The following is a 15,922-nucleotide window of genomic DNA, read 5'->3' as shown; positions in this document are numbered from 1 at the left end:
ATCACAGACTCTGAGTCCCTACGTCACGGCCTCAGAATAGAAACCCAGGTCTTACAGGCACCCTGAATTTACAGCTTTCTGTCTTATCACAGAGGACAGGTAGATTCAATAATTGGCATCAGTTCCTAGCCCTTCTAGCTGTTGTGTCTACTTTCATTATTTCTTCTCTATTTCCCCTCTCCTCAGTACACTAAATACATGCAGGAATAAAAATTGCTAGGTAGTGTCCTGCCGTGAGAAGGATCCCTAATGAGCAGTTAACTAGTTGCTGGATCTAGAGCCACGACAGCCTACCCTTTATATTACATCATGATGGTGGCTGCAATATTGCCCGGTTTGCTGGTTGGATATAATTTACATTCATTTGTGGCAATCACTAATGTGACCTCACTGAATACTGCTAACGAAATCCAGCTATGCTCAAATTCACCAGTGCTAGCTCACTATGGAGATATAAACCAAAGAAAAGGCAATATGAATATGACATGAGTATATCTCAAATGGAAAAGGGAAGAGATTCTCAATAGTCTCTTCATAAGCAAGGACAATTTTCAGAGAAAGATTAAAAAAAAAAACCTTCTTAATTTATATTCACCTATTTTGGCCTCTCGTTCTTTCAGCTGAGATTTCAGCTCACTAACCAACCTGACACAGTTAACTCAGACAGAGGAATGTATCGGTTGAATTAATTTTCCTATACTCCTAGGGATTTATTTTTAGATACAGGAGAGGAAAATGTGATAGCTTACTGGAACAATGGCAGTATATATAGAACGTACTGGAAGAAAATGCAACCTAGAAACACAACTTTTAGACAATCTACTACAAAAGAAAAAAGAAAAAAAGAAGTGAACAAACACTTGTGTAAATGTCTTGGAGTTGCACAAGCAGCAAGAGGAAATGGGAGCTTTTATTTGTCTGTAAGACTTCCATGTTTCAACTTTAATGTAGTGCAATGTAACACTACCTTTTCTAAGGAGACACAACATGCCTATAAGCACACTACTTTTTTCAGAAATTCAAGTCAGCAAATTACAGTTTCAGTCATATGTAGCACAGTCAATTATCTCACACCTATCATTAATGGGAATTTGACAGAGCCAAGCCTCAGGAATCTGATTCTACCTTGACTGGAAACCAAATACAGCCAGTGGTTGATTCATCAATGAAAACAGAAAAGAAACCTACACAGCAAAAGTGTTTGATTCTGTAAAAACACAAAAGAACAGCTTTGATGGCTCATGTTAAACTACCACAACTGCATTATTAATCTCCCTAGGATAACTTTTTCATGATTTTTAGAACAAAGAACAGCTAAGCAATGAATTCTGCACACCAATAAAATCAATGGGCTTCACACAGTTCCTAAATTTTATCCTTAGAGAGTTTACTGATGACCCTAAAAGACAAGGGTCACTCTGTTCTATGTTGTTAGCACTAGGCTAACACTTGGAGCACAACAACCTGACTGATGATTTACAGCAAGGCATAATGGAATCCCTTCCTGCTCTGCTGGCAGCAATCTTTTCTGTCCTCATACTCCTGCCAATATTTGTGTTAAAGCCTTCCAACTTAACACAATAATAATTCACATCACCCTAGTGTGAAATATGATCTAAACTTATGGTTCATAACATAGAAAAACATGACAGAACAGAATATAATAATGCCAACAAAATGAGACCAAGACATTTATTCTGTAAATGGAACCAACATCTTCTATGGGAATTACCTTGTTATAAATAATCCCACATTATACAATCCTTACTATAATTTCCCAATATTTAAAAAGTTCAACAGTTGTTAGGAAATATTTTAAATCAAAAAGGTTAGAGTATCACTACAGACATACAAAATGTTCCATCAAAAATAATATAGAGAAGAACCACTACAAAGAGCATGAAGATCTTCACACTTCAGAAAATTTTAAAAAATGAAGGAATTGAGAAAAATATTGTTTCTGACTCTTATAAAGATTACAAATTATTGGAAAACTGAGGCTACTTCATGCAAATGAGCAAGATACACACCAGGACAAAAATCCCTTTAAGCACTACATTGAAAACTCTGCATCATGAATCACAACATTTTCGACCCCCGTATGCAGAGCCCTTGTGCCAAATATGACCTTTCTTGGCACTATAAACAAGGTGGGATTCTCTCTCTGGGCAAGCATTAAATAGCAAAGAACACTGAAGTGAGAAGGGAGGAATTTCTTGCAGCCAGAAGAAAAGTATTTAGAGAAGTTAATATTTCACAGTTAGAATCTAGTATTTCGTCAGTGAATCAGGTGTTGGTGCTCTGAGTAAGCAAAGGCAACAGTTCTCAAGCCTCTCAACAAGCCAGTTCAAAGGTTAACCAATCTGACCCTACCCAGGAAAAAGACAAACAACAGCAACATCTTTTTTTTACTTACCTATATACTTGAATATGAATAACCAATTGTACTTACAAAGATGAAGATATTATTTTCCACTAGCCATGCCAACTTTAGGAGAAATGTAAAGACACAGGAAGGAATGTCTATGGGTAGGATGAAAAAATTTAGAAATTTTCTGAATACTCTACGTTCAATTTTTGGCTGGGCAATGAACTTACAAACTTACACAGCTTATCTGGCCCTAGGAGAAACAAAGGTAAGATTTCTCATTGTAATATAGCAGATAATAAGTACAAAGCAGAGCAATTTCCCTTCAGTGAACAAAGGGAACTTTGTAAATATTTTGTGAACACTTCATACTATAACAATGGAGTCCAGAGTTTAAGGGGCACGAAATTTATTTCAATTAGTTCACATTTACTATTACTATCACATAGGTCGTAGTGCAGACACAAGAAATAACTCACGTGGCATAATAAACAGAGCCTTATCATTTGAAAGTTCCATTCTGCCTGTATTATGACTTGAGAGAATTAGATTTTGAGCAACACCTGAATTCTGTCTACAGTCACCTTACAAGTGAATATTTCTGTTGCATACCAATAACAAATACCATTAGCATGTAAATTCTAAGTGTATTTATTTTAGGAGATCGTCTGCAAATTTCCTTTACATGGCTACAAGAAGGAAATCAAGAACTTAAAATTCACATCAAGCGTTATTAAAATAGAATGCTACAGAAAACAAAAATATTAAAATGTGTAGCTGCAGAACTTTTTGTCCTGAGTCCAGAGAAAAGGATTAAGTACAGCCAAGTATGTAGTAATATGAAGTCCATCTGCTTTCAAGCGCATTGCATACAAAAAGGAATTTTTCTTATATGGGGTTTGTATGAACAAGATCTCAGATAGCCATCTAATTATGAAAACAAACATATCCCAAAAAGAGGTAAAAAAAGAAATTAAAAAAGAAATCTGTTACTGAGTTTGTGTGTGTTCTCCTGAAAAATTATTTCAGCATCCTCACAAAACTCTCATAAAGCCCATTCTCACTTTAACCACTGGAGATTTCCAGGGTCACAAATAAACACACTGAAAAAAGACGCATCAATGGCTCCATGCAGAGCTGACCTCACTGCCTCTCTACCTCTATCCCTGAATCTGGCAGGAGAATGCTCCTTAGCTAGCACTCTATGAGCACTGCCAGGCCTGGCCTACTGCTATCTTGTGTCCCAGATAGACTTCTTTGATAAGGTGCCTTTTAAACATAGCTCAGCTGCTTCTGCTTCTTCGCATTAGCTAGCCCTGTGCAAGAGTTAGTAAGTCCACCTAGAAATACAAAGTAGAGATCTGCCAGGCTCTGAAGAAGTCAGCAATGGAAATACAATCTAGGTTTTTCCCTTAGATTATCCAGGCTCTTCACTACATAGAATCCAAATTGCAGTCTACTGTAAAATATTTAGCAGTTATCTTGTAGCATAACTAACTTCAGAAGTTTCAACCATGCTTCTGCTTGACCTCTCCTTCTGCTATACCACTGTAACTTAGAAGGTAAGGGGGGATAGGAGCTGCACCACAAACTAGGTTACCTACGTTATCTAGGTTAAAACCCAGAAGCTTTGAGAGCTAAAAGATGTAATTCCTGAAGCATCTGGTTCTACAGGCAAATGAACAAGCACAGGGCAGAATCTGAGAGGCTGCAGCATGAGGGAACAACAGCACCTGCCTAGGAGTTTCTTAAAATCATCGTACCTCCTAACAAAATTCATCATGTAACTATGCCCATAGCAGAATTCCAGGCTGTCCAAAACTCTCAACACTTCTCAGGATATTAATACCTTTATGTCAATCCAGTTGTTCACTTCAAGAAAGGATTTGCTAAGTGGTTTTTTTTTGTTGTTTGTATTGTTACTTCATTAGGCAAGAATGTGCTTCTCTTGCTTTATTTCCCTAATGAACGCACTTTGAAACGATAAATGCATTTACTCTGAAAAAGAACAACAACACCTTCCCTAATTATTAGAAACATCTCATCATGATTTCTAGTCTCTATTTCTGGTTTATGCAGTGATAGTTTTTGAGGCTAGAGAACAAAGAACACTCTCTATAAAGATGGCCAGTTTCAATCTGTCAGTAAATGAAAACCAGTGTTAATCTCAGGACTTCCTTTTTATGGCACATAGAATAAACCTTAAAAAATATCCCTTTTATTATCTCCTTTAGATGATGATTGGGAGATTTTAAAAACACCTTTTAAATTAACAAACTGGCTCTAAATTGAGGTATTTAGCTATTCTCCAAAATATCCTTTTTAGAAAGCCAATGACACAATGACTGTATTTCCTGTTTAGTTTATGTAACAACTGGCAATTATTTTTTATTACAATGAAGTAATTGCAAATCTGAAAAACCACAAGCCTCTCCAATCCTCTTGTCTAAACTTACATATATATACACATATATATTTTTTTAAAGCACTCTGATTAGACAGAAAAAAAAACAGAGGAATAAATCTTTAAGCTAAGTTAACTTCTCGCAGGCAGTTAACGTCACTGAAACTCACCTTCTGGTATAGGGCAAAAGAAGAAGAACAGAAAGTAGTCCACAGAAAGATTAAGGAGTGATGATCACAGAGTTCTTGCCCATGACAGAACTTTGAATTTAAGGATGGTAGTTTCATTAAACCAACACCAAAGAGAGAATTAAGTAATGATGTGTACCTTATCCACTGGGAGATAGTCATTTTCAACTTCTATTGACCTTGGCCGTAGCTTTATAGGTTTATCTTTGAAGATATCTCCAAAGCCAACACCCTTGACCTTTTTGGGTTGGATTGTTGTGCCTCCATTGGCTCCTTCTGATTTTGTGCTGCCAGAGTCACCACCATCACTCTCAGAGCCTGTAGTATCTTTCAGACCTAAAAGGGATAAAAGATTGAATATTAGGTGCAAAGATGTCTGTTTTTTCAAAAGAGATTGTGACCAGGGCCCTCCCACTAAGCTCTAAAGGAAAACAAACAATGAGAACCAGAGTAGAGAAGTTCTCTGTGCCATGCGCTCATTTTGGAGTTTTAAAAAGCACTTCAGTTTGTCACATTGGTGTACTAGTTAGAGCTTGTACCAATTCACAAAACATGCACACTTCAGCATCAGAATTTCATTCGTGAAGGCAGTCATTCCTAGAATATCAAGGTAATCCTTCTTCCTTATACACAGATTATTTGCAAGATAATTCAATAAATGAAAGAGTTAAAATCAGTTCTAGAGCAGCTATTTTATAAAGCCACTTAACACCAACAGTCAGTCAGACCAGGAGTACTGTACCTTAAATCTGCATGACTCATATCAAGCCAATTATGCAACTGGTATCTAAAGTTACATTACCTAACAGGGAAATATAAAGCTAAAAGCTGTTTAAACAAATTTGCAATCAAATAAGCTGCATAATATGTTCCCTGCTGAGCATTAAATCTTTCTGCAGCACACACAGCCTCATAAGAAAAGCACTCATGCACACAATCCTCTAGGAATATAATAAATCAAAACTGGCATACTGATTTGCATTACTTCTCCCAGTGAATAGGAAAATGTATCTGTGCTTATCTGCAAATTTCCGCTGTTTGAATAGCAGAGGCCATAGATCCCATATGGTGACGTCTCAGTCCTTTACAGGATGGTGCAGAGTCACGTCAAGCAGTAACTGGCAGCAGAAGTAACCCACTGAAGTTTCCTCCAATTGAAACAGTCCCCAGAATCACTTAAACCTTCCTTCCTCCACTGCAGATTGACTTAAGTTTCCAGGAAAAACACAGCAGTTTATGCTACTAAATTGCTAATTCTACACAGTAATAATGATTATAATAATAATGTGGGGCTTGGCTCACAGCTTATGGTTTCATTGGTCTCTGTGCAAGAACTTTCTGTCTTTCTGGTGAGCAGTAACTTACTTCCAGGAAGACTTGTTTTCCTGGCAGTTCACTATTAAGGAAGATAACTAGCCAGTAAAACACATTCTTCTTCTAAGTCTACTTTATGCTACTCTGATGAAGCACAAAATCCTTAACAAGTCCTGAGGCCTAAAGGCACAAATTCACAATCAAGGAAGCAAGGAGCTCACATGTTAAAATTGGTTTAAGCAGCATTGTGCTGCAAGGAGAATTCAAGAACTGTGTTGTGTTAGGACAGGAATTTTAGCAAGAATGCTAAGCAGAAAAAATTATCACATACTGCACTGTTCTGAGGTTTTCTATACCCAAAACATGAATGCAGAATCAGAGAAAGTTTGCATTTAGAAACAAACAAAAAGGCTGAAGATGCTTTGGCTCTCTGGCCTCTTGCAGAGCTGTTGTATTTACCTGTTGAATATATACACATATATAATGTTTGATTTGTACTGTACAAGTTATTTGTTCCATAAACTGTCCAGGATTGGAATTAAAAGAATTCTTAATAATAGTAATAATAATACAGCTCTCTTTTTAAAAATGTGCTGGAGTTTCAATTTCTTTGCTTGGACTTTTTAATCTTTCCACGACAGGCCTGGGCAAACACTTCAAAGCTGATTTCACAGTTTTATCATTGAAGTTAAACAGCCATCAGTAAGTAAATGCCATCAGTAAGGTAAATTCTGTTGAATTCTCTCTTCCAGGCTCGTGAAGGTAACAATAAAAAAAAAAAAAAAGAAAAAGGAAACAAACGTGCACTGCAATCCATCTCTACACTGTGGTGGCCGTAGTGATGGGGTCCTAACTGTAACAGAGCCATTCCACCACATTCTGAGCAGATGTGCTCAGAAGCGCAGGGTTACACTAATTAAACTTGATAGATACAAATTTCTTCAGGCAACATGGCAAAGTCACCAGCTTTTTTTTTTATTTCTGACCCTTGTTGTCACTTGGGCAATAACAGAAGCAGGAAAATGATTAGTATTTCTGAGAGTAACCCTTTCAAACACAAAATTCACAGTGATCATCCTCTATCTGCTGAACAAAAGATCATCTTCAATCTTGGATAGAAAAATTATCCTCTGCCAAAGGTTCCCTCTTTCATCTTTGCCAGAGTCTCCCAACTAAAAAAAATGTGAAACTCTTCAGTGAACCAAAACAGCAGTGCAGAGACCTCCTTCCACAAGTAACTGGGTTTTAACTGATAGGACACACAACCTCTCAGTCGCTCCCTGAATGGAAAACATTTCTTCAAAATAAATTATTGAAAATATGTTTTCTGCATCACTAATTTTGGGAGAAGACATAAACTAGGCCCAGACCTTGGCCAGCAGATGGAAATAAAATATTGAAGTAATTATGGGAGTTACTCAACAGGTGTCATATGGACTTTCAGTTCTTTGAAGCCTGCATGAAAGAGAAATCAGAAACCTCAAGGGACTCAGACAATATTAGGCTTTTGTTTATGGGCCAGCATTTGTTTTTCATTACGGTGTCTTCTGTTAGCATTCTTCTGTGATAACACACCTTGTATCAGGAACCTCACCTCAGGCTTACAGCAGACTTTCTTAGCATCACTCATCTGTAATAATAACTGATGATAATCTTTGAGTCATTTCATTCTCAATGAGCTTTGCCACCACTCACAGTCCAGATAATAAAAGTTACACAGGAGATAATATATATTCTTAGGAGGACAGAATGGACTTGAAGTGGTATCTGTTCAACCTGTATTTGAGTGGTCAGATACAGAGACACCCTTCTTCAAAGTTGTAATAATACTTCTTCATTAACTGGGACAATGACACCATTTATTACTTTTTAATTCACTCAAATAAAGGAGTCACATGGACTTTAAACAAATAAATGAATAAGTAAATGAAGAATAACGGCCCTGGCTTTTCCAAGAACTTGTCTATTGTTCTTATCACTTTGTGGCTGAGGGAAAGAAGAAGAGGTGTCAGCAAAGAAGGGTTATACACAGTAAAAATTGAGAATATATTAGATAAAATGCAAACCTCCATAGTAGCATGAAGAAACAACACAAGAAATAGTCCAACATGCTCTTTCTCTTAAAGACATACTGAGGGAATCCTCTTTTTATCTTAATTTCTCTCAAGGTTCCTGAGATAGGTTACCCCATTCTTCCAATTTGGAGTGAGAAGCAAAATTAAAGTCAAGGCTTTTCTTGCCTTCTAAAGGCTATTTGTTTTTACTCCACAACACAGATCCCTTCCAGTCTCTTAAAAAAAACAATAATAATTTTAAAAAAGGGATTCAAGAGACTGTAAGACTGTCTCTCCTCTGCGACTGGTAGAAGCGGCTACTCAGATCATTTTCTCTATAACCCTACTAGACTTTTCCTACTCTAAGCAACCTACATTAACAAAAGTAGCCAGAGGCCTGACTAAGCATCAAATTTTCTAGACAGCTGTCAACTCTCTGTCAGCATTTGGATGGCTGAAAAGCTAAGAATATAATAGCAATGCGGTGTTAATATACTAACATTCTTGCCATCCCCCCAGTTCTAATAGCATGAAACTTTTCCAGATCTTCATAGTTTCTCGGGAGGCAGGTAAGTCTTTTTTGGGTGTCATTTCCCATTTCTGTCTCTATAAACAAAGATGCTCCAATCTATCGTTGTCTAAACAACGTAGCACTGCAGTGCAGAACTCACATCTCAGCGAGCTCCTCAAAACCTGAACGAGGGTCACATCACCAAGTTAAAATTCCCGGGAGTCAGCTGTTCTCAACTTTTGGCTGGGACTAGACAAGGGTCTCCTGGTATAAAGCTATTTAAAAACATCCAGAGATCTGAGATTCTCTGTTGCTTCGTGCTTCTCACAAATGTGAGATAATTTAATATTCATGAAGATTAAATTCTCACAACACTGTCTGAAAGCATTTCACACTTCACACACATTTTTCCTCTATGGGCATATAAGAAATATTAGCTTTCTCAAGACATTTCAAACATACCACACTGCTGCTACGCCAGTTACAGGCCCTTCGAGAGCAACATTCTGAAATGTACCAAAACAGAGTAGCTCAAACAGGGATTAAAAAGCGACCACAACATCAGGCTTAATTCACCAACGTCCACAGAGCTGCGCTGGCATCAAACCAAGATTCTAAATCAGAAAGAGATTTGGGGATGATAAAGGGCTGTGTAAACTAAAGCTGTTAAAACCAAAATAAACAGCTGCGATAAAATTAACTCCATTCAAAGCAGGAAAAGGATTGTTTTAAAATGACTTAAAAAGGCAGGAAAAAATGCAATACATTGTGAGTTTTACAGAGCTTTCTATTTTAAGGTATTATTTATGAGTTTAATTTTTGTTCTGTTTTCTGGACTGTTCTGTCTACAGACATCCTATGGCACTGGGGAAAAGAAGACTGTGCCAAGTGTGAGCCAATGATGCTTTGGCTCTCTGAGCTCTTCTTAGACCAGCTCTGTTAAGCTGCGTAAAGGTCAGCTGTTCACAGACACACACCTGAGACTATGCAAAGAATCTCCTGATTTGGTCTGGCAGTCAGAACGAAACACTGTCAACTGTGTTTAATACAGTAAAGAAGTGTGTAAATGAAACTTATTGGGTTTTCTGCCTTTTATGGAAGGGAAGGAAGGCAAGGGGAAATGTGTTCTTTCCTTCTATTTAGAGAATGGCGGTGTGGAGCTACTGAGTGACCAATCTGAATGATCAAGAAGATGAAGCTATACATGGCAACCACAGCAAATGAGACAGGAAGCATCTTTCTTCCCTTTCTTCACACAGAAGCAAAGGGAGACCACACAAATACAGCCTATCAGGCGTTCCTCTTCAGCTTGCTGTCCATAAAAGTCCTGTATTTTGTTGAAACTGTCTCTAACAACATTATGTAGTGTCAGTTAAGAAAAGCAAAAACAGAAAAGGAAATGTGATTTCAAAAACGACCACAGAATAAAGCTGTGATACTCCTCCGTAATTACAGGTTAATAAATTCCATATTGCTAAATAAAAATTTTTGCTTCATAACCAAGTGTGATTTTAACATAGGTCACACCAAAAGTAATGCCTCCTATTTATTCCCATGGAAACAACAACAAACAGCACAATAACAATATTTGATAGAGCAAATTCTCAGCTCCAAAACACTACTTTTCAACACAGTCATCTCTGTTAGCCATGTATTTTCATCAGCAATGAAGAAGAGACTGCATGCTGCACACAATCTGCAACAGTAAAGATGACCCACTGATGCTGTCACCACTGATGAAATAAATGTACCACCCACCCCTCATTGTGTTCACATCCACTGCTGGTCTCTATAAATGTTCAGCATGCATTGATGAATGTCAACTTTCAAATCAACAAAAATGTACAATTTTTTTCTGCATGGAGAAACTCAGTTCTACAGTTTTGCTTCATCCACACTTCCATATCAGACACCATTGTGTCTACTGCCACAAAGCAACAAAACATAGACATAGACCTGTTGGATCTCATCCTGGGGAAGGCCACAAAAAAAATCCAAGGGATGGAACTCTCTCCTACAAGGACAGGCTGAGAGAGCTGGGGCTGTTCAGCCTGGAGAAGTGAAGGCTCACAAGTGACCTGATAGCAGCCTTTCAGTATGTAAAGAGGAGCTACAGGAAAGAAAGGGAAGGACTCTTTAGCAGGATCTGTGGTGATATTACAAGGGGAAATGGTTTCAAGCTTGAAGAGGGTAGAGTTAGGTTAGATAAACGGAAAAAGTCATTTACAGTGATGGTGGTGAGGCACTGGAACAGGTTGCCCAGAGATGTGATTGATGTCCTATTCCTGGAGACTTTCAAGGCTAGGCTGCATCAGGCCCTGGGCAACCTGATCTAGCTGTGGATGTTCACTGCAGACTAGACGGCATGTAAAGGTCTCTTCTTTTAATCCAATCAAAGGATTCTATGATTCTATGATTCCACAAAAGGTGATGGGACATTGGTGGGAAGATTCAACCTCTACTGCTGTACCACCACCATTCACTCTGACATCATGGGGCAACATGATAAAATAGAAGACATTACCTTCATAGCAGCCCTTGTACACGTACAAATGGCTGGTGCAGACCACCTCAATATTAGTAATTATTTGTTCTCAGTTACACTCTTTCAAGAAATGCAACCTAGTAACCCAAACATTCTGTCATCTCCTTTCAACACATTCATTTTTCTTACCACAACAGTTCTTGCCACGTAACAAACAGCCCCAAATTTTTTATGCTTTCACAATTAATCATGCAGGGACAAGGGGAGCAGTGTCCTGCACCATGTAGCAGCATGCATTATGGGCAATGCAGTGCAAGCATCTACTGCAGCACAAACACAAGCCATCAATACAGAAATTGGTGGCTTCATCTCATCCCCAGCCATTTCCCCAAGGACCATAAAAGCAAACAGAAACAATCATTCATTCATAAGTTTTACAGCTGTACTATCGCATTCTTCATTTTGGAACACTTTTTTTCCCATCACGCTTGGTCTCACCAAGTACAGGAACAAGTTATTGCATGTAAAAGAACAGATAAGCAAACACCCACCAAAATAATTCTTTGCCTGACACTCACCAAAAAGTGGTCATTTGTGAGACTTGTGGAAAATCACTTGTTGATGGGAATCTGAATCTTTAAAATGATTTATTTTCACCCCAGTCAACATAATTGTTCTACCCACCAACCCCAGTCCCTTGGAATCCATACATCTTTCTTCAGAAAACAGAAGAAATTTCTTAATCAAAATTTTTTTCCTCACCGATTTTTTAATATTGTTCTTCCCCAGATGTTATTTTCCATTGTAGCAGCTGTGCATTTAAGATAAGTTCATCAAGTTAGAAATTGAATTAAAAATTTTAACTGTATTCTCTTCAGAGCTCCTAAAATGCACATTCTGGTTCCTTGTTTAACATTGCTCACAATCAGCCACTTTTAAATGCAGTTAGTTAATAACATCTTAGGTATATCAACCACATTGATTTCTCTGAACTCTGGCCAGCCACCGTTCCTCAAGAGGTAAGAAAAAAACAAAAGTAGTCGAGCAATAGAAAACACAATTAAGATTTACTCACGAATACTTCTGTTTCAACGATCCTGTCTCATCTTCTTCCGTTATATCTAATATCTATTACTGACAGCATTGTGGGTCCATGTGTATGGAAAGAGAGGCAAATGTTTGTCAAACCAGGCATTGAATCTGCCTTGTTCCTCAGCTGTCGCATTTTCAAAGGAAAAGAAAGTGAAGGAAGAAAGAAAAATTAAACCAGTAAAAATAAAATCCCTTAGAAATCTAAGAAGCTTTTTTTTTTTGTGGAGCGGCGGAAAGCTCTTGGATGAGAGAAGAGGGGCCGCGATCAATAAAACTACAAGGAATTCGTTGTTGTGTGTTCATCCAGCGTAAGCAGCAGCAAAAAATTTCTGACAGCAGGTTAATGAGCAGAATGCCAAAGGAGTTTAGAGCTACTGCTGAGTGGGGCTTGGCATCCTAATGATGAAAAAAGCCATGTCAGCTCGTGAAGGCAACGCCAGCTGCTTATGCAGGAGACATTCTTGCATATTTCAGAGAAAATATCTCCAGAAGCGGCTACAAACTAATTCAACAGCATTTAGCTATTCCAGGCCTTGGTTAAGTAACAAAATTTCTTGCAAAATGGCTTTCAAAATAAATTATTTTAGCACCTGGCATATGTGTGTAAAGTGAAAGCTCTAAGCTTGATTCAGAAGGTGAGCAACGCTTCATGCAATGCAATACAGCGAATCAAAGCACCCCTTGGGCATAAGTCATCCAAAGCTGTGTTCTGACTTAAGCTTAACTTATGGAGCAATCAGAAACCTGTGGGTTGTTTTAAAATGATTGCTTAAAATGACATTCCTAAATGAAAACAACTCTATGAGATGTCTCCACTGCAGACATAATAAGTATGTGGGCATTTGCCTAAAAATAAGGCCCACAGATAAGATACAAAACAGAAATAGCTGGCCGCTCCCTCAGCTGAAAATGAATATGCAGGAAGAGAGCTGCCAATAGATGCAACAGGAAGAATAATGAAACATCCTTTTTGGATGTTAGTTTAGGAGATAAAATCTGTGTAAGTAGAGATGCCAACACTTGCTTTGTTTAAAACTGTCCCAAATGATCTGATTTTCCTTACTAGCCATTTCAGTCCCAGTTCTAACCCAGAAAGCAACAAACGGAGCACAAACGTAGCTGGACTTCTGCCCTTCTAAGATGCACTTTTACTGAGAAAGCAAGATACCTCAGTAGCATGAAAAACTTGCCATCAAGCACCAAGGGAAGTAGTATTAAACTAGACATCTTTGGTCAGCTTGGAAAACAAAGCTAATAAAAGGGTTTGTCCAGGGCAACATAACGCAACCTACCGGTTAAGCTGTCTTGCAGCTAGTTAACAAGAACACCTGTAGATTCCTTTCCAGCCATGCAAGCTTCAAAACTTTTGATAAAATTTATTTTGTGTAACATGGCATAGATCATGGGCAGTATTGTTATCAAGAACAAAATGCAGTGCATTTCTAGCGCAACAGGAAAAGTGACTGAAATCTTCCTGATTTTGCTTAGGCTAACCCTACATAACTGGAGAAAAGAGGGAAGGCCAGTGGACTGCAAATGAAGAAGGGTAGGGCACAGACAGTAGGTTTCTAGAAAGCTCTGGAAGGCAATGTTAGGGCAATGCTGCCCAGAAAGATTAATGTTGTGAAATCAGGGCTCCAAAGTCAGAGCTAGCATTTGATCTGAAGCTAGATTTTGAAATTAGAAGTCAACACACTGGAGATTCACTCTGTAGTTCCTTCTTATCTTTATCAGGCAGGTAAATATCTTCTCAAAAACAGAGGGGATCTGAGAACACGACGGTCTAAAATCCTACAAGAAGCATGCTTGTTGAGTAAGGAAGTTAAGAAGACTGTAAGATGAGATGCAGCAAAAAAAAAAAAATGTGAGGGCCACCAGTCAGAGTCTGCTTCACCCAGAAGAAGAGCTTGGTTTGAAGACTGAGAAGGGCTGCAGAAAATAGGGGAATTCTGGTAGATAGAGAGAATACGGAACTCCTGTTCTTCTTCAAACAACAACATACAGTGAAACTTATCAGCACTGAGGACTACCACTTCAACTGTTTTACCCTTTGCCGTGAATATGCATAAAACAGAATTCCACAGAGGGAGGAGAGCAAATGCTCCCGCTCAAAAAAAAAAGAGGAAGGGCAATACAGCTTAGACAACCTGAACAGAAAGCTGTCTGTGATGAAATTATAAGTCAAAGTTAGCACAACATCCTGTGCACCGGAGGGCAGGACCGAATGCTTTGTACTCAGTCACACTGAATGTGACTCAGTAGGATCTCCTTCTGCTACATTTCTGGATGAGGAAGCAGGTGGAAGGACAGATTTCCATCTTCCTCACTTCCTCAGTCTTGCATCTGATTATCACCATCCTCTCTTCTATATTAACAAGAGTAGTAAAAGCATATGAAAAGCAGCATATGTTTCATGCTTCCAAAATGCAGAAGGCAAAAACCTGAACATGAGATGAAAGTATCTTTGCATCTTTTACCTACTTCCTTGGCAGAACAAATCTATCAACCAAAATGCTGTGAGTAATAGCTGTCAAAGACAGAATGCCAAAAGAGGAGCATGCAGTAAATTAAAACAAAACAAAAAACACGTTGTTCTTAAAAAAGGCATAGCATATTGAATGAATTTAGCAATCGTAATGAGAACTTTATTTGTAGAGCAGATGGAGTTTTAATTCAAAGACTTGTGATTATTACCGATTCCATTACCACGAATTGCCATTTCATATTTCAGGTGGCAAAAATGATAAGACTAAATAGTCTTTATTCCAATCCATAGCAAACGCAAATATCCCATGTAATTCACAATCTGTTGTGAGCTACACACGTACATTATACGGACATAAAACATACACATGCACAGAAGAACTGAGTGCATTCCCATTGCATTAAGGCTAGGCAGCTCATTAGCAGCAAACTGACTTTAGCTTACAGACAAATATACACAATTAAAGTAGCCATAAATGAGTAGCAGTGTAGGGAAACCAAACAGGTACTCAGGACTAAAGCTATTGCTTGTTGATTTTGAAACACACTCACTGTTATAGCGTCTGTAGCTGTCAATCTTTGCCGGTGCCACTCTGTACAGAATTGTCCCTTCAAAGGCAGATTTTCCTGACAGCAAGCAAGAGAAGGAAAGAGGAAAAAAAAGGAGGAGGGGCAGGGTGGGGGTGAAAAGATCGAATAATGGTAAAAAGAAGGGAGAGGAAGAGGTTTTAATCTGTATTTTCAGTCTCTAACATTTTTAAAGCCTCATTATAGCAAAACAATGAGAATATTAACAAAAGTATCCGATTGTACATGAAGTTATATTATTCTTACTGCATGTCTATCAGATAATCTCATGATTTTGCTGAGGTTGCTCTTCATAATGTCCAACAGAACGCATTTTTTCTTAGGTTTTATCTGTTGTCCATCATGTTGCAAAACTTGCAAATGAAACGATTTGCCTTATTCAGCCTCTCCACGGAGCACAGGGGAAGCCTGAAAGAAGTTAGTACTGCAATGAT

At 38.2% G+C, this 15,922-nt stretch overlaps 1 protein-coding gene across 2 annotated transcripts in view; it reads right to left on the bottom strand.

The window, feature by feature from the left end:
• The window catches only part of SH3KBP1 (SH3 domain containing kinase binding protein 1), a 217,869-nt gene that overhangs the window by 73,165 nt on the left and 128,782 nt on the right, over window positions 1-15,922 (bottom strand). For both annotated transcript variants that reach the window (XM_042809914.1, XM_042809915.1), the window contains one exon: window positions 5,100-5,296. In XM_042809914.1, coding sequence (XP_042665848.1) covers window positions 5,100-5,296 — 197 coding nt within the window. The remainder of the gene's footprint in view (window positions 1-5,099; window positions 5,297-15,922) is intronic.

This window comes from Centrocercus urophasianus, unplaced genomic scaffold (genome assembly GCF_019232065.1).
Source record: "Centrocercus urophasianus isolate 14NV4802_14NV808 unplaced genomic scaffold, USGS_Curo_1.0 seq_12, whole genome shotgun sequence".
NCBI lineage: Eukaryota > Metazoa > Chordata > Aves > Galliformes > Phasianidae > Centrocercus > Centrocercus urophasianus.
The sequence above is the reverse complement of the archived record's forward strand: the minus strand, read 5'-3'. Positions and strand labels throughout refer to the sequence as shown.